A 24,445-nucleotide genomic window follows, 5' to 3' on the forward strand; every position below is an offset into this window, starting at 1 on the left:
GCCTGTTTACTGTGCTGTAGTGTTATATGGTTCTATGGCGTTCGATCAGGTGCCGCATAAAAGACTTATCCATAAGATAAGGATGCATGGAGTTGGGGGTAATGTATTGGCATGGATAGAGGATTGGTTAACCAATAGAAGGTAGAGAGTTGGGATACATGGGTGTTTCTCTGGTTGGCAACCAGTGGTGAGCGGAGTGCCACAGGGGTCAGTGTTGGGCCTGCAACTGTTCACGAAATACATTAACAATTTGAAAGAGGGGAGCAAGTGTAGCAGATCTAAGTTCGCTGATGATACTAAACTGAGTGGCAAAGCAAATTGTGCAGAGGATGCGGAGAGTCTGCAAAGAGATATAGATAGGTTAAGTGAGTGGGCAAAGGTCTGGCAGATAGAATACAATGTTGGTAAATGTGAGGTCATCCACTTTGGAAGTGAAAATAGAAGATCAGATTATTATTTAAATGGTGAAAGATTGCAGCATGCTGTTGTGCAGAGGAACTTGGGAGTGCTTGTGCATGAATCGCAAAAGGTTGGTTTGCAGGTGCGACAGGTTATCAAGAAGGCAAATGGAATGTTGGCCTTCATTGCTGGAGGGATTGAATTTAAGATCAGGGAGGTTATGCTGCAACAGGGTACTGGTGAGGCCATACTTGGAATACTACGTGCAGTTCTGGTCTCCTTACTTGAGGAAAGATGTACTGGCTTTGGAGGCGGTGCAGAGGAGGTTCACCTTGTTGATTCTGGAGATAAGGGGGTTAGGCTATGAGGAGAGATTGAGTCACCTTGGACGATACTCACTGGAATTCAGAAAGATGAGAGGGGATCTTATAGAACATATAAAATTATGAAAGGGATAGATAAGATAGAGGCATGAAGGTTGTTCCCACTGGTCGGTGAGACTAGAACTAGGGGACACAGCCTCAAGATTCAGGGGAATAGATTTAGGGTGGAGATGAGGAGAAACTGTTTTTCCCAGGGAGCAGTGAATCTGTGGAATTCTCTGCCCAGGGAAGCAGCAGAGGCTACCTCATTAAATACATTTGAGACATAGATAGATTTTTGCATAGTTGGGGAATTAAGGTTTATGGGGAAAAGGCAGATAGGTGGAGCTGAGTCCACGACCAGATCAGCCATGATCTTATTGAATGGTGGAGCAGGCTCGATGGGCCAGATGGCTAACTCCTGCTCCTATTTCTTATGTTCTTATGACCAGAAGACCAGAGATTCTTCATAAAACAAGTCATCTCAGCAACTTTTCATCTGGCTTACTGCCAGCTTCATAAAACCATAGCTAGAGTAACTGGCTGCACAGTTGTGGATGCCAAGAGAAGAGGTTTGATCCTGGCATTGGTACTACACCTCTTTCTGTGCTAATGCCAGTGATTTCCATCCAACCCCAAAATGTTCTTCATTCTAAAAAAAAATCATGGCTTTGAGTGAATAGTACAAAACCAACTTTAAAATTATGCAGTATTCCAGTTACTATTTAATCGTTTGGAGATCTTGGAAAGTAAAAGCTATTTATCTCTGCTGGAGTGTTTGTTTCTTTAGCTGTTTTGGGTGAGGAATTCCTGTAACAGTCTGGAATATCGTAAATATTTCTGAAAGCAGTATTTCTTCTTAAAACATACATGTTGCTTTCTAAAGAGCAACCATTCAAAACATAGTTATTAAAGGAGTCAAGGTTATTCATTTACTTAAACAATCTCTTCGTACTTTATTGCTCCATAGGTTTTACTGAAGGCAATTATAGTGATTTTCTTTCATACATTCATTGTGGGACACATGCTGCTTTAATAGTGCCTTTGTAACATTTAGTTATGCAAAGTATTGGTCTGGTTTGCCCTCTTTGATTATATTCCACCAACTGGTTTCATGGGAAACATTCTAAAATAAAACATTTTCCCGTATCTCAGGATCACCGGTTATTGAAGCTGAATGATTCCTGAACTGTCCACAGGCTTTCAGATGGGGAGGGTTGGCAATATTGACAAGTCTACAAGGCTGAATCCATCAATTCAGTCCATCATTGGCCTCCAGGTGAACTCAATGGGTTCTGAGGTAAATGATGTGGCCAATCTGAGCCCCATAGACTCTGCCACTGGTGGCTGGGCAGTGTGGGAGCTGGTGTATTCCTTCTGCTGTTTCCACTGGAGATTGTAAGATAAAGATGTGAGAGTCAAGGGGAGGAAGTTAAATTCAATTTATAAAAACTATACTTTCATTCTTTTTTAAAAAATGTTTCCTGTTTTTAGGTGCCTTTAGTTAATTTTAAAATAGTAAATAATTTTTAATTTTTGAAATTATATACTTCAATTTTGATAGTTTCTAAATGCTTTGAATGTCAGAGACATTTAAAATCTATCAAAAAACAAGCATAATTTGCCGAAGTCCTACCCTCAGTTTTGCCAGCTTTTAAAGGTCATAGGTGTTTTGGGGTGGTGGTGCCACACAGCACCATTTGAGACTCTATCTTTGCTAAGAGCACATCACCAGGCACTATGGAGGACCCATGAGATAGATGACCAGCATCTGGATTAGGCAGGTGCAAGTGTGAAAATACACTGGGTACCAATTCTGGGAGAAATGGGGAATGGTGGCAGTAAGACCTAGCTCATTTTATTTTTCCAGTGTAAAATTTACCTCCACTTCATTAAAGTTTAGCCCGACTTTATATCTGTATACAGAGTCAGACTCCAAATGCATATAAGGCCAGAAGAGAACTATTGCTAAGATAAGCTGTCAATGATACTCCACCTGCAAAAGTTGCTCCTCAAATGCAAAAGGTTAAGAATCAATGAACTGTATGAAACAGCATTATGTCAGTGGTACAGAGGTTCCAGTGGTGTAAGAGGTTTGTTTGAACTCTCTCCTGAGCCAGTCACTCAGCTAAAGGACGATTTAACTCCACTCCAATTCTGTGGGTTCTGAGGGGATGGATGAGGCCAATTAAGGGCCCCACAGACTTTGCAACAGGGGGAGGGGGTAGCTGGAAGTGATTGACATGGCAGTTGGGTGAATATTGTAGGAGATGGCGCACTTCTCTGCTGCTTTCACTCGATATCTACATGCTCACAATGAAGAGGCTCAAGGTCTTAATACCTTCAAAATATTCTTTTTATACTTGAGTAGCCATGAAGCAAAGATTCCCATGAGTCAGTGAAGATGTCACATATTTTCAAGGAGGCTTTGAGAACAACCTTGAAGTTTGCTTGAATTAAATCACACTCTGGACATATTGTCTATGATGCTTTGGCAAGTAAGTTTCTCATTGCACCTGTGCATACATGTACTTGTGCATATGGCAATAAACTCGACTTTGACTTTGAGATGTAAGACTGAATACTTAGTGCAGACTGATGTGAGAAAGGAATGTTAACTGCTGCATAAGCTCTGCATATCTTGGGACTATAATGGAAAGAAAATACATTACCATATTAAATCTATGGGAAGTTGAGGACAGGCAACAATGATCTTCCAAGCATGTCAAAGGTTCCAGAGAACAGAGTAAATATTAATACTTTTTTAAAAAATTTAATTCATTCATGGATGTGGTTGTCACTGGTAATGGCAGTATTTGGTGTGCATAAGTGTAATTGATTTTCCCTGGGCTGAGGAAGCAGTTAGGGGTTGTTAATGAGACTGGACTCACATTTATACCAAACTGGGTAAGAATGACAAATTAATGAACCAGATCACTTTTTAGGACAATTTGTGTTTACTTTTGTAGTTATTAGCATTTAATTTTAGTTTTATGGAGTGCATATGAGTGGGAAGAGAAAATAGTTGGTGTGACTATTAACGTATTTACACATTAGATATGCACTTAAGCACATTCCTGCTACATGTTGTTAGAGGTTATGTGGTAACATTATGCTTATGTGACATAATTAACTATTTAAAGGGGTAGAAGATCAATGCATTCCAGGGCCTTCCCTTTATGATGCTTCGTGCTCCCATGAGCTGACATAACAACATAAGAAACAAAAGTACCCGTCGGCCATTCATGACTGATCTTTTACCTCAGTGCCATTTTGCTGGACTAACCTAGTATCCCCTGATTCACTTAATAACCAAAATCTTGTCTCTATCTGTCTTGAATATATTCAGCAAAAGAGCCTCCATAATCCTTGTAGGTGGAGAATTCCAAGGATTTACTACACTCTTTCAGGTTAGAAATGAGGTTCTTCTCATTTCTATCCTAAATCACCAAGCTTATTTTGAGACTCTGACACTTGCTTCTGGATACCTAAGCAAGTAAAGATGTCACCCTCTATCTACTCTATCAAGCTCAGCAAGACTTTTGAATGTTTCAATGAGATCACTTCTCATTCTTCTAAACTCAAGAGCACTAGGCTCGGTCTGCTTAATCTCTCCACATAGTCAAATATCTTCATTACAGGAATCTGTCTGTTAAGCCGTCACTGCACTCCACCTTTCACGTAAACATCCATCCATGGGTAGGGAGAAGAGACCTGTACACAATATTCCAGGTGCTGTTTCACCAGGGCCTTACGTACAGTAATTGCAGTAAAACATCCTGACTCTTATAATCAATCATCATTTAATGAAAGCCAATGTGCTGTTAGCATTCTTAATTGCTCTACCTGCATTCTAATTTTGAAGATTTATCTATGAGGACACTCAGGTTGGTCTGACCACCAACATCTTTCAAATCTCTCCGCCATATGAAAAATGCACTGCTTTTCTATATTTCCACTCACATTTTCCCACATTATATTTCATCTGCCACGTGCTTACCCACTCACTTATCCTGTTTGTGTCCTCCCGAAGCCTCTCTGGGTTCTCCTCAGAACCTACATTGTCACCCAATTTAATATCAGGAGCAAACTTGGATGTACTCGACTTTGTGCCCTCATACAAGTTATTGGTATAGATTGTGAACAGCTCCCAGCAGGTTCAAGCACCACCAGTCAGGGGCTCCCAACCCATAAGTCACGCATTTATTTCTATGCTCTGTTTTCTGTCTAGTAGTTCATCTTCACTGTATGTCAGTATATCACCCACAATCACATGTGCTCTAATTTTGTTTAATAACCTCTGGATAGTACCTTATCAAAGGTATTCTGGAAGTCCCAATGTATGACATCCACTGGTTTGCCCATACTCTTCTGTTAGTTACAGTCTCAAAAAAAATTTAATAGATTTATCAAACATGGTTTTTCTGTTGACTCTGCTCAATCTTGTAATAACTTACCAAGTACCCTGTTTAGTCTTAGTTTATGAAGTCCCATGAGTTCTTTGTTCCTGAAGCTAAAAACATATTTACATTGATCTTGTGGACACTGCATTAGATGAGTTGTGTTTGTTTATTATTGATAGTTATTAATCAGACAGCTTCCCATCTATTGAGATCATAAGCCCCTGCTAAAAGTAAAGGACTTAAGGCAATGTGGATCTTTTATCGTGAACTGAATCAATCTCATTTATTCCCAATATATGTTACCTAGCAACACATCCACAGTTATACAGTTGTTTTTGAAATATAGGAATAAAATTATTCAGAATAAAGAAGATGACAGAAATTCAAAGTAGCTTTCTATTTAAAGATTTTTTTCATTGATGATTAATGAGCATAACTGTTATTTGAATTACCTTCCCCTAGTTGTCAAGATTTTCAAAAAGATGGCATTATTCAATTGGGAATGACTGACTTCTCGTTAGGAAGCTCAAACGACTTCCAAAGATTGAATATGGGGAATTTCCCCCAGCTACAAATGCAGCACAGAAGATTCCAAAGGGAGCTCAAAAAATCAGGGAACTCATAAAATAGCCTCAAATTCAATTTCCTGTTGTGAACAATTTACAGCAATTTAAAATTCAAGATGTCAGGGTTATTTTACCAAAATTGACTATTAATTACAAATGAATCCTATCGAACGTGCTTCTGGAGTTCTTTCTCAACAGTAATATAGCTAATGAAAATGTAAAATAGAGCCTTGAGTCATCATTGTTTCAGGGATAGCATTAAGCTATTTTACTTACATTAATCTTGCATTATTTTCTTGACAATATCATGCATACCATTGAGTGATTTTCATGAAGGAAATTTGAAGCTTTATGTTCTGTCATGCAACAAAATAATTGTTTAAATTGAATAATAATTAAATTGAATTTGTGCCAGATTTTTAGAGAAATTTATTTTGTACAGTATGATGAAACATGTAAAAAAAAGTTTATCAGTATGTCTAATGCAAGAGATAAATTTGAATATGCCCCTCGATAATAAGTTGCAAGCACTGACCCTATAAGTTTTCTATAGGCATGAGCTACTAGCAGCACCAATATTTGTGTAAGGTATTAAGAAAAGAAAATACTGATGATACTTGGCAGGTCAGGCAGAACTTGTGCAGAGAGAAATAGAGTTAACTTTTCAATCAATGACCTTTCATCAGTACACACAAGCATGTGACCTGAAATATTAACTCTGTTTTCCCATGAAACTGCAGGATCCTTTCACATCTTCCCTTCCTACCATCCTGGGACCCAAACGCTCTTTCAAGGTGAAGCAGTGATTCACCTGTACATTTTCCAATCGAGTGTACAGCATTCAGTGTTCATAATGTGGTCCCACCTACATAGAAAAAATCAAATGCAGACTGGGTGACCACTTTGCGATGTACCAGTCAGAACTGGGGAAGCCCAGGAACCACGGTGACGCAAAAGCAGCTGAATCTGGCAGATAGGGACTTCTCTTTGCCCCGCTTGTAGTCCAGGGGAAGCAGAAGTGCCTTCTGCCTGTCTCCAAGGTCATTGGGTCTTGCTTCGATTGCTCCCCATCAGCTGCTGACCTACACCACTCACTCAAGGAACTCTTCATCCTCTTGTTCCTCCCTTTCTCACTCATTTACAATATTCAGCTGTGGTGTTTTAGCACCTGAATTCCCAACTGCCAAGCAGATGGGCTTTCACTTTTGTCCCCACCAGCAGTGAAATGAAGAAAAAATACGTTAAATGAGTTCCTGCTGTCATAAATGGATGACTTCCACATTTTTGGGTTCCTGACACCATCAATTCCTTTGTTCCTGTAAATATCAGAGCCCTAGTATTTCATAACAAATTAATGTAATCTGCTCCCAGCTGCAGATAGTTTTAACAGCTGCTACCTTTCTGGACTACACTGTGGATTTTATTGATTTCCCTTTGTGTTCAGAAGGGAGGCACTGAGTACCCTTTATATAAAGTGGATCAGAAAAGACAAAAAAACTGGACTTGAATACATATGCTTAATCCACAACCAGAGCTGGATCAGAATCAAGTTAAAACGATATTCATTTGGAGTCTGTCAGAATTAGACATCTGAAGAACTTAATTTATTTTAGTGGCATTTTTCAGAAATTCTTCCTCATAAAACAGTTGGAAAAATGTGAAAACATGGATTAGGGATTATCAGGGATTTATGTTCTACTCTTCCTTTACAATTTCTTCATTCAATGGGAACAATTATAAAGGTGGGAGCATATTGGTATAACCAGGAAGAAGAGGCCCATGAAGATACACAGCAATAGGTCTAACATAGAAACATGATGCTAATTATATCTACTGCCCTCCCTCAGATGAAAAATCTTTTCTCCTCTATTAGGTAGACCACTTGAGTCAAAAGGGCCGAGAATGTACAATGGGTGGAGGACTTCAATGGCCATCACTAAGGTCATCTCTCACCAATGAGAGAACCAACGCAAAAGTTAAACCCACTTAACTCACCCTCATCAACCTCCCTCTTGCAGCTGCATCAGCCAAAGCCATACACTGTCCATCGTTGCTGGATCTAAATCCTGGAACATTCTTCCCAACAACATTATGGGAGTATTTTCAGCACAAGGACTGCAGCTGTTCAAGAAGGCAGCTCACCACCATCTCCTTAAGGGCAATCAGAGATGGGCAACATAAGCTGTCCTATCTGTGACAACCACATCCCATAAAGGATTAAAACTAAATTATGAACTTAAGTGAACAAATATATACTGAAATATATTTTCTCCCATGCTGTTTTTGCTTTAAGATGAAACTTTGCATTTTTTAGATGGTATGTGATGTTGAACAAATGAGCAAAAACTACAATAACTTACAGGAGACACTTCATGCAGTAAAACATCTAATGATGCTTCACAAAAGAATCATTTTATATCAAATTCTGATGGAAGGTCATTGCCTTGAGACATTAACTCTGTTTCTCTCACCACAGATGTTGCTCAGCATTTTTGTCTATCTTCACCTGCTTTTGCTGCTGTGCGAGAGACTACTCTCCTGTGTGAAATTAGCATTCCACCGAAATTTGGTTGTGAGATTGTGGATATTTTCTATGTTTGAAAATCAGGTGATTTACAATGCTACTTCAGAAGAAGGATTTGGTAGCAATAGAAAGATTGCAGAAGAGATTCACAAGGATATTACCTGGAATGGATGGTTGTAGGATGGATTGGATGGGCTCGATTTATTCTCACTGGATAAAGAGGGGTAACCTTATGAAGGTTTATAACATTATGAGGGGCATAGATAGTCATAAACTTTTTTTCCCAGTACAGGGGACTCTAAACCTAGAGGGGACAGGTTTAAGGTGAGGGGGGAAAAGTTTATCAGAGATCAGAGGGGTAAGTTTTTCACACAGAGAGTGGTGGTCATCTGGAATGAGCTGCTAGGGGTGGTGGTAGAAGCACTTACAATTTCAGGTACTTGGTTAGAAAAGGCATGGAGGGATGCAGACCTAATGCAGGCAAATGGGAAGGGTGTAGATAGACGTCTTAAACGGCATGGATGAGGTGAGCTGAAAATGCTCATTTCCATGCTGTACGATTCAATGATTCTTTAGTTCACTGATAACTATTATAAATGTTAACAACTTCAGTTTCTGCTAGAGCAGACCACAGATCCCTTTAGCCACTATGAACAGAAATCAGATTAGTCAGGACTCACCTTGTTATAACACTAATTTTGCCCTTCTCACATCAATGAATATTAATTCTTCACTTATGCTGACAGAAGGAAATAAATTAAACGATAAAACTAGCCTAAATTATAAAGGTACATTTTTTTCTCAGTTGAAAAGATAATTTTAATATTTCAGACACTAAACACCAAGTATTTGCTCTCATGTGAAATCAGCGTCTGAGGTTTGAAATCAGATTCAAAGATGAAACTACAATTCATGTTTTACATAATTTACGCTTCATTTGTTCATATAGATTGCATCATAAATAATGGGGTAAATAACCCAGTGATACTTGCATACTCGTTGACAAGTGATCAGATGTCAAGTAGATGAATATGTTATGATCAAACGTGACATGTTCAATCAGACCTTCAGGACTATGCTAAACACGAATTGTCAATCTTATGCAGGTTTCTCAGTAAGGACATTTAAAAAGACAAGTATTGCAGATTTTTACAAGATTACAGTAAAACTGATAATCTGCTGTTCTACTATGTGGAAATTCCAATAACTTACCATGTGGCTCATCAGGTGACGGCTGCCCTGCTCCCTACAATTTACCAGGGTCGCGGTTCCCATGTTGCCTTTCCACTTGCTAGGGCCCCAACTCCCACACACCCTATTGACTAACTGGGACCCTGATTCCCACAGTCCTTTTTGACTCTATGGGGCCTTGATTCCTGTGCTCTCTTTAAACTTAACTGGCTCCCTGGAAGATATATTATAACACTGCCTTACATCTAAAAAAGTGAATTTAAAGTGTATTAATGTATTGATAAAAATAACACCCAATCGTCTGTAAAATTTTCCAGTCCAGCACCACCAAAACCTTGTGTGCTGGATTATCTGAGTTTTAGTATACTGGATTTCATTTAAGCTTAAATTGTTTCTCACCTTCCTTCATTCAAATCACCTATTTGAAAAGCTGCCTTGTCAGTTGTTAGTCAACTATCCAGCCACCATTTGTACAGGAGGGAACATGTGGGTACAATGGGTGGTCTAAATTCAAACATGCACCATTAGCAGGTATAACAGACCACAGTTTTCACCAGCAGTGCTCAAACCAATAAATAACAACAGAAGGATCAAATATTATAGACAAAACATAATAGAATTAAATTAAGAATAGAGGATAATGAAGCGTTTCAGATAAACATTGCATTGAGCATAGGTTTTTTTCTTGTCAAAGGAGTAACTCCATGTTATATCATTGTAATAAAGCAATCTTATTTCAACAGGCTTACTTCCAGCAAGCAATAGAAGATTTTGCATTGGATTACAATTTTGGAGCATACATACTTCATAAAAAACTAAATGATTTCAAGGATGATTCTTAGTAGGATTCAATTCACACTGAGTATGATCTGTTGGATTAACAGGAATAAATAGGACTTACATTAACAATAGCTTCTTTAGTCTGTGCCATGTCTGAGATAACTCCATCTGTTATAATGAGTAGAACAAAGTACTGTGAGCCATCTTGTACTGCTGCTGCATATCTGTAACAAACAGACAAAGTGGGTATTAGACAACAACATGGCTAATTAGGTCACCCAGCTAGGTAAAGTTCATAAATATCTGACTGCAATGGACAGGCTGCATAATGTAAGCCACTGACCTTACTTGGGGAACAGCACATAATAAAATACACTGATTTACATCAACATAAAGTAAGTGCCCACTTCAGGCAAATGATTCATTCTGCTGGGTTTCAAAAGGTGAGAATTTGACCTAATGAGTATATAGTGATTCTCTTGTGGCTAGACATTATGCATAATGGTTCCATAGCAGCAAAAATTGATATGAATTTGTCACTGAAAATGGAATGCAGATAGGTGCTGTAACTGTCACAATAAATATCAGGGCATGAAAAAGTCTTTCCTTTGATGTGAAATTAGTTCATACTCATCATTGGGAATATGCCAGGGAATGAGGTGTGTGCAAAGTTGGACAACATGGGGCAGAGTCCCAATAATCATAGAAATATAAATAACGTGAGTTTTTAATGCACCTTTTTGCTTGCTCTACAAAAGTGTGAATGGGCTTTAAAATATAATAATTTGAACTGCAGATTCAAAAATATTTTCTAAATTGGCAAATGTTTGCATATTTTGGGTGATAGCCAACATTGAGCAGGATCACAACAAGGGGGACATGAATAAACTTCCAGAGTGGGCAAATAATGGGCAAATGAAGCTCAGTACAGATAATTGCAAGGTGGTACATTTCAGCAGGAAGAATTGGGAGGTCACATTATCTGGTAGGTATGAGTTTGGGAAAGGTAGAGGAACAAAAGTCATGTCTGAGAGCAAATTTACCTTTCACTATAAGTTGTACCACAGATCAGTGGGCAACAAACAAAAAAAACCAAACTATTGCTTATTTCTGGAGGGATGGTGTTGAAAAGTAGAGAAGATATGTTGAACTTGTCTTGAACCTCGGCCCGATCATGCTGAGAGTACTGTCTGCCATATTACACTAAGAATTTGGAAGCATGAGAGAGGATGCAGAGATTTATAGAGATGATACCAGAAATGTGATGGTACACATAATTGGAAAGAATTCACAGACAGGGTTTCTTTTTTCTTAGCATTAAAAAAGGCTCAGGGCAGAATTAACAAAGTTCCTTAAAATTATTAGAGTTCAAGTAAAAACAGAATGTTTCTGCTTGTGCAGAAGGGTATAACCAGAGGCCATCAGTAGAGATCTAATGCCCAAAGATCACAGGATCACAAGACAAGGGAGCAGAAGTAGGCCATTCGGCCCATCGAGTCTGCTCCAAAGAAAAGGGGAAAAGGAAAAAAGAAATGAGAAATGGGGGGGGGGGGGGGGAGTCTGTTCCATGAGCAGAAAAAAAAACTCAGTAGTGCAAACAGCATAAATGCACTTAAGGGGAAGCAGGAAGCAGGACAAGTAAATTATTTGGAAAGGAATAGCAGATCACAGGGAAAGATTCAGATAAGGAAAGGCAGAATGGGGCTCCACTGGAGCATTAGCACTGGTCAGTCTATTGCATATCCAGTACATTCCTATGTAATCCGGAGGCCTAAGGAGTACCACCTAACCAAACAAGGAATTTAGAAGAACACACTGCATCAACCAAGATAGATCCTGGCATTGCATTTATTAGAGGACAGAGACAGGGCCTGCATGTGGTGAGTCACCAGGTAGGAGTGGTCTGCAACCAGGCCAGGAGGAATGCATAGCTGGTGTGCCCACTCCCTGGAGGATGAGATTGCAAACTAGTTATGTTCCAGAGGATTCAGATGAGGACCACGGCCTGTGGATAAAGGCTGGTGCGCATGTACAGGATGCTTGGAGCATTGCTGGAAAAGCTGCCTGAACTATCTGGGAATGTGGGGAGTCATAGAACAGAGAACATAGAACACTACAGCACAGAACAGGTCCCTCAGCCCACAATGTTGTGCTGACATTTTATCCAGCTCTAAGACCTATCTAACCCTTCCCTCCCACACAGCCCCCTATTTTTCTATCATCCATGTGTCTATCTAAGATTCTCTTAAATGTCCCTAATGTATCTACCCCCACAACCTCCGCCGGCAGTACATTCCACGCACTCACCACTCTTTGTGTAAAAAACTTACACCTGACATCCCCCTTATACCTTCCTCCAATCACCTTAAAATTATGGCCCCTCGTGTTAGCCATTGTCGCACTGGGAAAAAGTCTCTGACTGTCCACTTGATCTATGCCTCTTGTCATCTTGTACATCTCTATCAAGTCACCTCTCATCCTCCTTCTCTCTAAAGAGAAAAGCCCTAGCTCACTCAACCTATCTGCATAAGACATGCTCTCCAATCCAGGCAACATCCTGGTAAATCTCCTCTGCACCCTCTCTAAAGTTTCCACATCCTTTCTATAATGAGGTGACCAGAACTGAACACAATACTCCAAGTGTGGTCTAACCAGAGTTCTATAGTCCTGCTCTAATCTTATTTATCACTTTGAGCAGAACCTGGAGCCCATTTTTACAGGGTATCAGTAATGGCCGGCTTCTACACCTGTGAACCAAACCACCATACAACTGTTGTTGACTGACATCCCAGCTTCCATTGTAGCACATGTATCATGATTGCTGCATTGGAGGTTCTGACTTCTGCCATCCAAGGTCAGGTTGCAGTCACCATGACTATGTGTTTTTATCAATACTATTGCAATCCATTAGATAATTTATATTACTGATTCCTGGAACTACTTAGGGAAAGGTGTAGGGGAAGCATTGATCTCATTTTTTCTTTCTGAGGATTGTTCTAGCAGTCTCTACAATCTTTCTGCTGGGTCTAGCACTTCCACAAGCTCCAAAGGAGTAAAGAGGAATGGATACAGGGGATACTCTGGTCACCCAAGTGCCATTCATCCATTCAGTGTGCATTTGAAAGCCTTCAGATACATCCAGTGAAGACAGTAAGGAACACTGCTTCTGAAAGATTCAAGGTTACAGCTCTTCTCCTTCAACCTCCTCCAAGGAGGATTTTGGACTCTCTCCTCCTGCTCCTGGTCGTGTTGAAGGCCGGGCTGGATCATTTATGAAAAGAAAACATTGAAACTTTCACAATTCATTACAGAAAGAAAGTCTGCAAGTGTTGCAGCTGCAAATTGTGGTCTAGCTGCCTCCACCAAGCTATTGGACCCCAACAAATCTGCATGTTTTTGTTGACCCCTTTACATACTCCAAATGCATGGCTACTTCCTGCTGTCGAACTTGATTTCCCGTGTGTTCCCCCCACTGTGTGTCATTTGCATATATATGGACAAATTTGACAGCTTGGGCCTCAAATGTATTTTTCACAATGAATTTTTCACATTGCCTCAAACACTGCTATGGACTTGTATTTAAGAAACATATTAAGACATACAATTGAATGCTTCAGTATTTGTGAGAGGCATTATAATCTACCAATCATGTGGGTGGAAATTAAAACAAAGACATGCACCATGCAATTGAATTTATTGTCCAATATCAGGATTTCCATTGACTTTTTTGAGGATTTTATTCTGCAGTTCCAAATATTTTCTTAAAGGAAAGCTGGTGGTCTTGCAAATAAGGAATCAATGAAAGAGTTAAATGAAAGCTGAGAGTGGAAGAGTCTCAAGAAAAAGAAAAAAGAGAGAGAGAGAAAGGGATGGGGAGGAGGGAGGAGGGCTAGGTGTCTGCACTACCTAGGGGTACAGAAAATGACAATGAGATGAATAAGCCAAATCAAACAAACGTGTATTCAAAGAAGACTGCAGAAAGAAATAACTAAACAGGTTGCCTTGGTAACTTTCAGAAATGACAGGTTGTGCCAGCACGGGCCGTGTATTAAGAGGCAGGAGATTTGGAAGTGTACGATGTCCTATGAAATAAAAGGTGCTGGTATGTATTCAGGCTGTAACAATAGTTTTGAGTAAGACAATCCAGACCCCTGTTAATGTTCTCCAATGTTAGCACCACACCCTTTCTCACTAGTAGATAATTAAGAATTTCAACCATTTACAGAATGGCATGAAGAACAGAAATTGAACAGTGAATTGAACAGTGTGTTCTTTAAGGTCTGAGTTCACATTTAGTATTTATGCACATTTGCAAAGCATTTCTACTTTTATAAGATCTATTATTGTTGGTCTTTTTTGATGAGGGTAATGTATGCTTCAGATTCTTAGGTTGTGAGTCCCATCAGAGTCCTACTAATCAGTTTTTTACACTTGGTCTGCTTGCAACCCCTTATGTGTCTTCAGAAAAAGTAATAAACCATGAGCAAGTGTGTAAATTGAAAATTATTAAACGTGTTTTGGTTTAAAATTTGCTTTAGAACTTAGAAGGAAAAGAGCACCAAATGTATCATAAAGGCACTTCTTGAACAAAAAGAATGATTTAAATGCAGGCCTACCAATTATATCAAAGATACTGATTTGCACACTGCATTGTCGAGATGTGTCCCCTTCAGCATTACCAGTTCAAAGCATTGCAATCTTCAACATTGTTAAAAACTGCCACTTTACATTGGCAATGATAGAAAACGTGACTACTTGGTAAATTTAAGTGGGAATATAATCCTTATACTGCTAAATCTCTCAACAGATTTGCAATGACTTTTTAACCTCAGGTTATTACCATACACTGACATTTCTAAACGAGCTGTGTCTGTTGAATGTCTGGAACCTATTTACATCTACATAATTTCCCCATTTAAATTCGATGCAAAAAAGACGAAACTGTTTGAACAGTGAGCTAAGGAGTGGCTTATTTTACCGTGCTACGTGATTAATCACTGGAGCAAAGTTCGTTGGTCCATAAAGCTGGACTGTCTTGAGGCTCCTATGATATGCTTCCAGAATTCCTTCAATACCGTTACAATATGGGTTCTCAGGGTTGCCATTCTGTTAGATTGTCAAAAAAAACATGTCAAAATTGGAGACTGCCATGAATCACACATTCTTTTAATACCATTTTCAAGATCTAAGGATGCATTTCTTTTTGCATTTCTGTAAAAATATTTTCTGTTTTTTTTTAGTTTAATCACAGGTTCACGTCTTTGTGCCACTGATCTACTGCACAGCTTGTTCAATGTTTCAGCTCCTTCACTATTTCATTAGAGTTTAATAATAGTCTTCAATACCGTCACTGAAAGGCCACTGAGCATTTCCAGATGAAGCAAAACAGTGAATGGTGAATTTGAATTGAAATTTGGCACGACTGCGTCATTGAGTTCGACCTCCTGTGTTTGAATGGCATTTTGCTATTAAGCTGATTTTAAAGCACTAAAATGCATCTGTGTCACATTTAATTTGCATCATAAAATAACAAGCATGGAAAATAAATGATCTCTACGAAGTGTGCTCTGCATATATCAAATTACCACTTCAAAACAAAAACTTTATTAGGAAATTTATATCCTTCAATCAATGTGTTATTTATGCAATTCCACAATATTAAACAATTCTGAAAATGAATTATCACATACCTTGGATGAGAAACTTTGAGGAATCTATTGTAAGGAAACAACCCCAAATACTGTAGGCTGCTTAAAGTGCAATGAAGTATGACAAGAGAAGATTAATACACTTTCTCCTCTTTCTCTACTTTCAATTCAAAGGGCATCAGGAAACCAAACACATAGATTTTCCAACGAAAGCAAAAACATTTTTAGATGGAAATGCACCAAACGTCATATATGCTTGATAAGAGACTGTCAACTTAAAGGATTAAGATCAAGATATCAAAACCTTTAGTTTGGCTGTGAAGATACACAGGATAGAATCTAAATTTGCTTAACATTTTTTCACATTGTCAGAAGCCCTGACATATTTCAGAACCTATTAGTTAGTCTTAATTTATAGTCAGTATAGTGTAGGGAAATGCAACAGTCTAATTTGAGTTCAGCAGATTCCTGTATTCCCAGTTAGTTAAGGGATTAATATTAGCTCAGACATTGGGAGACTTCATCTGCTCTTTTCACAGTACCCTGAGTTGTTTTAATATGGCCTGAAGAAACAGACTGAGTCTTGGTATAGAAACTCATGGCACTGTTGAAAATACAACAGTGATGGAGAAGAGTGAATGTTGGAATTGTAATATTAAAAGCAAGAAGTGTTGGAAGTCTAGCTCATCAGTCATTATCTGAATAAATACATAAAAGGAAACAGCCAACACTTTGACCTTAGTGGGCCCACATTTGCTGCTATTCTTTCTGGCATATTGGGTTCACTTTGGAAATGAGTCCAGGAGCAAGGCAGATCCCGGTTCTGTCATCTCTGAGATTACTGACATGTTTGAAATAGAAATGGTCTCAAATAAAATTGACCTGAAACTCACCAGTAGAGCTATGACTTAGCTGGCCAGGACCCCTGTTGTTGCCATATTACCAGAGGACTTAATATTTGAGTCTCTGACTCTTTTCATGAAAGATGAGAATTGTCTTCTCAAAAATGGACAGATTTCCAATAGGAGTATATTTTCAGCTATCATAAGAAATGCAAAAACTTAATCAGCAGCTAATAGGAAAATAATATCAGATTCTGAATCATTAATTAAATCATAAACAGTTTGGGTCCACAGTATTATTGTAAATCTGAACAGAATATGTTAAAACAAATGCTTGCTAATTGGCAAACAAGGCAATTATCAATGGAATTTCCCTTCAGGATTATGTAAAATGGGAGCTGCACTTTTGGGAATTGATTTGTTTCTAAAGTGTGGAAATACTCACATTTTCTCTCTCTCATTCTTAATTGAGTTTATTTCTTTATATTCTCTAGATGAGAAAGTGCAAAAGTAATTTCCTCTCAGGCTTTTTCCAGTGCTAATCTTAAACCGTAGCTTGGAAATAAGCAATCCACCAAAGCAGTAACAGAGCATTCTCATTTTCTTTTTCTCCGACAGGGAAGTGCTGTACATGAACTTAGATGGAAAGAACTTGGTTTTAATGAACTTCTTCTACAGCATCAGGACATCAATAGTGTTCTGCATCTGCTATGAATTCACCGAATGACTTGAAGGAATAAACAAGCAAATCTTGCCCTAATATTTCTACATTCAATTCAATATTTTTGAAAAGTTGTCTCTGATGTAATGTAGCAAGCGTAATAGCCAATTTCTGCACAACAAGCTCCTGCAGATCACGATCAGCTGATAATCGCATTGCTTTAGGTGTTGATTCAGGCATAAATATTAGCCAGAAAGAACATCCATGCCCTTTGAACGAATGATCTGGTTTGCACTTTGCTTCAGCCCGGTGGTTCAGTGGCAAACCAACAACCAACTGTTGCTAGTCTTTTGGCTCACCTTTACCCAATCTGTGCATTTAAGCACAGAAATAAGAGACCTCAACACCAACCCTAATGCTGGAACATCTGACCTCCTGCTCCACCACAAGACTCACCACCCGTCCTATGGCAGAGCATAGGTGTCCTCAAAAAAGGGACCAGATGCATTTTGCATTTGACACCTCAGTCTTCTGCCAGGGATGACTGATGTAAGAAACACAACCTCATTAACTTGAATGGTGTCACCTACCTTGTGTAAAAATGCAAGTGCAAGTAAATTACCTACTTATTATTCTTTATTTTAAATATTCGGATCTTTCAGGTGTTTTTTAAATAAATGAATTAAATTTATGTTTTGAAATTGTTTAAGCATATTTGAACTGTTTTCAAAAATCTCTAATAATAAAAGATATTTAAAGAAAACAGTTCATAGACTATTGACAGCACCAATCTGTCAAAAGGCCAGAACGTTCTGATGGCAATTTTCAGGATCCATGACCTGAAGCCCAGTTGATGCCTGTAGCCCTCATCACGTCTGCATTAGATTGAGGCATGTTAGAGAGTTCAGACAGTGGACCGGATTCAATATGATATGGAGCATTGCCACAAGATCTTTCACATCAAACAGAGCCTTGAATTCATAACTCATCCAAAGAATGTAGGACCTTCAGTAATGCACCAGCCTCAATTTTGCGCTCACTAAGGTTTGAACTTTGTTTCAGATGTGAAACACAACCAAACAACCAAGCTAAACTATCACCATGTCTGTCTCCACGTTCAATAGACAAAAAAATACAGAAGTGACCTTCCTCACCCCTCTCTCACCAATAGAGATTCTCAACAGTGGGAGCATCAGTTATCATCATTTCCAGAAAGAGCAAATTATTTTTTGAGATTTATGCATTGAAGGGACTATTCAAGGAAAGCAAAGTTTCACAGTATTAAAGGCATTAAGTGCCTTGTGAAAACAGCAATCTCTAATGTCCCACTCTCTCACCACAACTTAACATTCACAGTGAAGGCAGAGACGACTTGTACCCTCTGACATACTCAGTGATCCCAAAATCTCCTTTCCCTTTGATTACTGGCTTTCTTGAGTTTCTGAGTTAGTGGATGTTAAGTGTACTTCAATCAAACCACGTCTCCCATCACGACTGTAACCTTCCCCACACCAAGACTACCAGAATTTAAAATGAAATCCTTCACCTTGTCTGCCTAAGACGTACCCTAGAGGGGTTTCTTATGCTGCCTTCAAGCTGCAGTACAACCAACTCACAGTGAGTTGCATTAGCAGGCACCAAATACAGCAACCAATTAAATGTGGAATTTACTTGGGAAATTGAGCAATGTACTGCAAACAGATTATATTGTACTTTGTTTAGTTGCATGAAATGATTTAAACATTTTTCACTTAATGAGTCACTCAGAGCTACTCAGAAGATAGGAGTGAAGGTTGACTGAATCCTGTTGAGTGTTTCATTTCACTTTAAATATCCCTGATTTTTATTCCAGGTTTTTTTCAGTCATCTGAACATATAGATATAAAAAATAAAATGCATATGTTTCAGATACAGATCTTCCTTACCAGATGTGAATTGGAACTGATTGAATATTTCCAGAATTTCCTGTTTTCACCTGCATGAGCCACTTCTGATTTGACAGACACAGTGAGGAATTGAATGGCACACTCTGACCAATAGGGAATCATTTAAGGGGGCTGAGAAATTTCTGGTGGACGCAAGAGATTTTCTTAAACTGAAGTTGCAGAAGGGGATGTCAACACCATTAAATATTTTCTATACCACAACTTTACACCTAAAACCTTTCCTCTGCATCTAAAAGTGTTTTACAATCAGTTAAGTTTGTTTGAAATGTAGTCACTATTTGCAATGTGTGAAATGCATGAGTTAATCAGGTAAATGCAATAACAGCTGCATCCTTTGGGTAAGCAACACACAGTGAAACTCTCATGAACATGTTCAACCAGTATTGCTCTCCATGACTGTGACAATGCATCTTTCTGATGCTGCAATTCAGACTGGGAAATAAGCTGCTGCATTCTCATATCGGGAAACCACTGCTAACAGGGAGCACAAGATTTTCCAGCTTGGGAGAGTCACAGGCATCACTCTCTGTTGGAAAATTTCTGCACATTCAAGCCCACATCTTGTTAATTATGACAAAAGGGCCTGAAGACAAAGTTGTGGTGCAGCAGCACTGTGGTGCAACAGTCTGTGCTACTGCCTCACAGTCGCAGGAACCAGGGTGCTGCATGTTTGGAGTTTGCAAGTTCTCTTCATGACCCCATGGGTTTCCTCCTGGTGCTAAGTTTTCCTTCCACATCATATTGCAAGTTACCCCTAAGTGTAGGTTAATTGCAAAATATAATTAAAGAGGAATTAATGGGCTTGTGTTGGACATAATAAGCTTGTTGGCCAGGGGTATGGGGAAATAAAAGGAGGGAGAATTAGACCAATGGGATTGCTCTGCTGGGAAGCAGCAGGGACTTGATGGGCTAAATGGCCTCAGTCCTAAAGTAAGGTCTTTGAAACATTAAATCTGCTTCTCTTTCCACAAGTGTAGCCTGGCTGGTGATTTTTCCAACATTTCCTGTTTTTATTTCAGATTTCAGCAACTATTCTTGAGAAGCCATGATCTAACTGAATGATGTCCTACTTTTAATGCTATTTTCTGCTAGCACTTCCTTGCACTTCCAATTGATACATTGCAACTGTTTCCTTTATTACATCTTACACAAGCTAAACAGTACATCCGAGATTTCTTACCAAAGCAAACTCATGTGAAACTCTTCCATCTGGGGGCAGTTTAGCACCAAACCCCAAAGCTGGGAACATCTTGTCACTGTCATAGTCCTGAATGATTTCGCCCACTGCTTTCAAAGCCATTGCGTATGCATTCATCTGGTAAGGATTCATGTAGTGCAGTGATGTGGACTGAGACGGGTTTCCTGATGAAGGAAATGAAAAGAATAACAAGCTATAAATAAGACTCTTGCTTGGTGATACAGGAGTATTAAAGTTTCTGTGGCTGTCCAGAAGGATTATTTAATTAAATCCATTGAGCTATATTGAATTGTCACATGCAACTCTGATTGAAACAACTTTTCCTGTGGCTAATGTTCCAGACTGTGAGTGCGTTGTGCCTTACCACATTCCAACTTGCCTCATTCACAAATTTAGGTGCTTAGCCTGAGGTCAAATCTGGTCTGAACCCGGCAAAAGTTATCTCCTAAAACTGGGAGAAGTTCACTATTGTGCTCCACACCCAGATTGCCCAAGAGAAGGGCACTGATGCTCACTTCTAAGCACCATTCAAATAAATGTACCACTCATGACACAAAAAAGGAAAATACTTCTATGGTGCTTTGAACTCAGCGAATAAACCACCTCAAGTAAAAGTCATAGGAAAATTACCTTTAAAGTTCACTACTTCCAGCTAATATGGTATCATTAAGACAAAGGACTTAATATAACAGTAGCATAATATCATTATTGGAGCAGGAAACTTGTCTACCACCAATCAACCTCCAGACAATAATATTTACTCAAAATTAACAAGCTATTAGTTCAACTTAAATTAAAAATATATAATTGTTGGGAATTTCCTGGGGCTTCTTCCAATTAGCTGCCATTGGTGTAAACCTCCACAGTTTTAGCCCTTTATTACATTTAATTATACAGATTTATTGCTGAACAAGATGGAGTTAGATAGAATGAGAGGTTATCTTATTTAAATATATAAAGCTCTGAGGGAGTTTGACAGGATAGATATTGAGAGGATGTTTTCCCTTGTGGGACAAACTAGAATTTGTAAGAATAGTTTCAGAATAAAGGATCACTCATTTATTTCAGAGTTAAGGATGACTTTCTTCTCTCAGATGTGTATGTTTGAAATTCTGTGGCCCGGTTGGGGAAGTGGGCCGAGCAGTGGCAAATGGATTTCAATACAGATATGTGTGAGGTGATGCATTTTGGAAAATCAAACCAGCGTAGGACTTATAGTATGAATGGTAGGGCACGAGGCAGTGTATTGGAACAGAAGGACCTAGGAGTATAAGTGCATAATTTATTGAAAGCAGCATCACAGGTAGACAGGGTGGTGAAGAAGGTGTTTAGCATGCTGGCCTTCATCAGTCAGGGCATTGAGTATAGGACTTGGGACATTATGTTGCAGTTGTATAAGTCATTGGTGAGGCTGCACTTGGAATACTGTGTACAGTTTTGGTCACCCTGTTGTAGGAAAGATACGGTTAAACTGGAAAGAGTGCAGAAAAGATTTATGAGGATGTTGCCAGAACTAGAGGGCCTGAGTTATAGGGAGAGGTTGACCAAGCTAGGTCTTTATTCCTTGGAATGTAGGAGAATGAGGGGCAACCTCACAGTTTAAGATTATGAGAGGCATCGATAAGGTGGATGGTAACAGTCTATTCCTCAGGGTAGGGATGTCCAAAACTAGGGGGTATAGGTTTAGGGTGGGGGGAGAAAGATTTAACAGGGACCTGAGGGGCAATGTTTTCACACAAGAGGGTGGTGAGTATATGGAACGAGCTGCCAGAGGAAGTGGGTGAGGCAGGTACAACAGTATCATTTAAGAAACACTTGGAATAGGTACATGGAGGGGTGGGGCTTGGAAGGATATGGGCTGAACACAGGAAACTGGGAGTAACTGGGTGGGCACCGTGGTCAGCATGGACTCGAAGGGTCTGTATCCATGCTGTATTGCTCTATGACTCTATGATTCTATGAGGAGATTGAGATTGTAGCCTCTACAAAGCATGATGGGAAACGGTTCCAACTTTACTTGAGCAACAAAAGGAAGAGACTACAAAGGTAGCTTGCATAGGGTTAAAAACAGCCATCCCAGAACAGAAAACTGCAGAGTGTTTTCAGTTTGAACAAGCCACATGTAAGAATAGTTCACGGTCTATGATTACAGCTTAACTGGAAGAGTGTTCTTCATGACTGATTGATTGATTGATTGATCACAGAATTGTAAATCGGGAGCTGTTTTCTGAGGCCTTCTGTGCCAATTAAACTGTGAGGTACAGACTGAAACTATACCTTCATGAGATAAGGAAAAAGAGTTGTAATCTAATCGACTCTCAGCTTCATTATTCTCACTGTGTAGCTGCCCAGCATTTGGGCCTAATAAATTGAAACCAACAAGACAGCAGCCATTCGGACGTAGTGAGATAAGAAACTCTGAATCATCTCCCAAAGCCTCAGCAGCAGGCAGAAGAGCTCGTTGTTACTAAGGTAAAAAGAGATAACTAGAGGCCCAGGTTAAAATAGTCAAATACCCACTTGGGAAGCCTTGGTTATGAGACCTGCATGAGAAAACTGTAGGGACAATCATGCTCCTCTGTGTCTGATTGGCTCAGGTGGGGTTTGAAGAGCTCCAGCATTCTGAAAGGTTGGTGTAAAGATATATAAAACAAGAAACATTGAGGACATGAGCAGCAAAAACTCAGGAACAACTATCTCAGAAGAGGACACTGACTTCAGAACTCAGAGAAGAAAATGACTCACTGAAATGAGTCTGGCCGGTTCATCTCCCATCTGAGTCCAAGTCGTGAGTTTAGTAAATTAATGCATTGGCTTGGAGGGTAAGACAGTTGGTTAAATGCCTGATCATTGAGAGTAATACTGGTTAATGGAATACCTATATACCTTAAGTATTCAGAGTATTGATAAAGATTGAGTTGTATAGACTTAATTTTGAGTGCTTTCTTTCCCCACCACGTCAGTTGACCGCCTGTGGAGGCAAAGAGGTAACAAGTCGCTAAATATATTAATGGCTAACGTGAAAAATTGTTGGTCTACAGCGGAATTAAGTGTCGTGGGGATCGGGACAGAAAATATTTGTGGTCAATGTCAAATCAGCAAAGATCTTATTGAACACTGGAGCAGGCTTGAGGGGCCACTGGGCTCCTATTTTTTCTGTTCTTATGAAACATTGATATTTCCTTTAGTGACACACCTGTGATTCTCAGCACAATAAGAAATATACACAGTGTCTTTGAAAAGGTAGCATAAAAATAGCACAACAACATTACAGGCAACTGATCAACAACAGATTTTACCAGAATAGTGCTGTTGTCAGTGTTTAGTTTTAAACAAGTTTTCATAAATGCTGGTAATACTTCTTTTGGCAGAACAGTGGAATTAGGAAAGCATTTTAGTTTTCTTCAATTCTGCTTCTCTCTCCCTTTAAATATTCTCTTCATTGGTATTAATCTTTTATTTTACTTTTGTGAATATTTACAACTAAATACCATCAATCCAAGCAGTAAATTATGCAACCACTACAAATGGTTACAGAATCAATATGAAAGTAGCAAAAATGTGTTGATTTTAATTTGAGGGCATTCTAATGTATGATTGAATATTTAACATGGTTTATATCCAAGCAATGATAAAAAAATTGGCAACTGTTTGATCAAAGCCATCAATCAGTAATTGGTAACCACCCATGCAAATACCTTAAATTCATTCAGTGGTGGAGATTTATCAGATTGTTAAAGACTTACCGTTAGAAGCTGTAAAATCAATAGCCACTGTAAAATTTATCTGTGTTCTGCAAGATTAAGTGAAGAGAGAAAGTTTTATTTCAAATATATTTCCTGAACATAGTTTTCTGTTAGTTTTCATTTTCATATGTGTAAACAACGGTCTCTTTGACTAATTGCAGTGGCTCAGGTATAAGGTA

At 39.0% G+C, this 24,445-nt stretch overlaps 1 protein-coding gene across 2 annotated transcripts in view; it reads right to left on the bottom strand.

Annotated features, from left to right (window-relative positions):
- LOC127580786 (copine-8-like) overlaps window positions 1-24,445 on the bottom strand; it is a 440,180-nt gene that overhangs the window by 49,413 nt on the left and 366,322 nt on the right. For both annotated transcript variants that reach the window (XM_052034666.1, XM_052034665.1), the window contains exons 14-17: window positions 24,267-24,313; window positions 20,503-20,684; window positions 15,204-15,331; window positions 10,347-10,449 (exon numbers count right to left, since the gene is read on the bottom strand). In XM_052034666.1, coding sequence (XP_051890626.1) covers window positions 10,347-10,449; window positions 15,204-15,331; window positions 20,503-20,684; window positions 24,267-24,313 — 460 coding nt within the window. The remainder of the gene's footprint in view (window positions 1-10,346; window positions 10,450-15,203; window positions 15,332-20,502; window positions 20,685-24,266; window positions 24,314-24,445) is intronic.

Source organism: Pristis pectinata, chromosome 20, assembly GCF_009764475.1.
Source record: "Pristis pectinata isolate sPriPec2 chromosome 20, sPriPec2.1.pri, whole genome shotgun sequence".
NCBI classification, from domain to species: Eukaryota; Metazoa; Chordata; class Chondrichthyes; order Rhinopristiformes; family Pristidae; genus Pristis; species Pristis pectinata.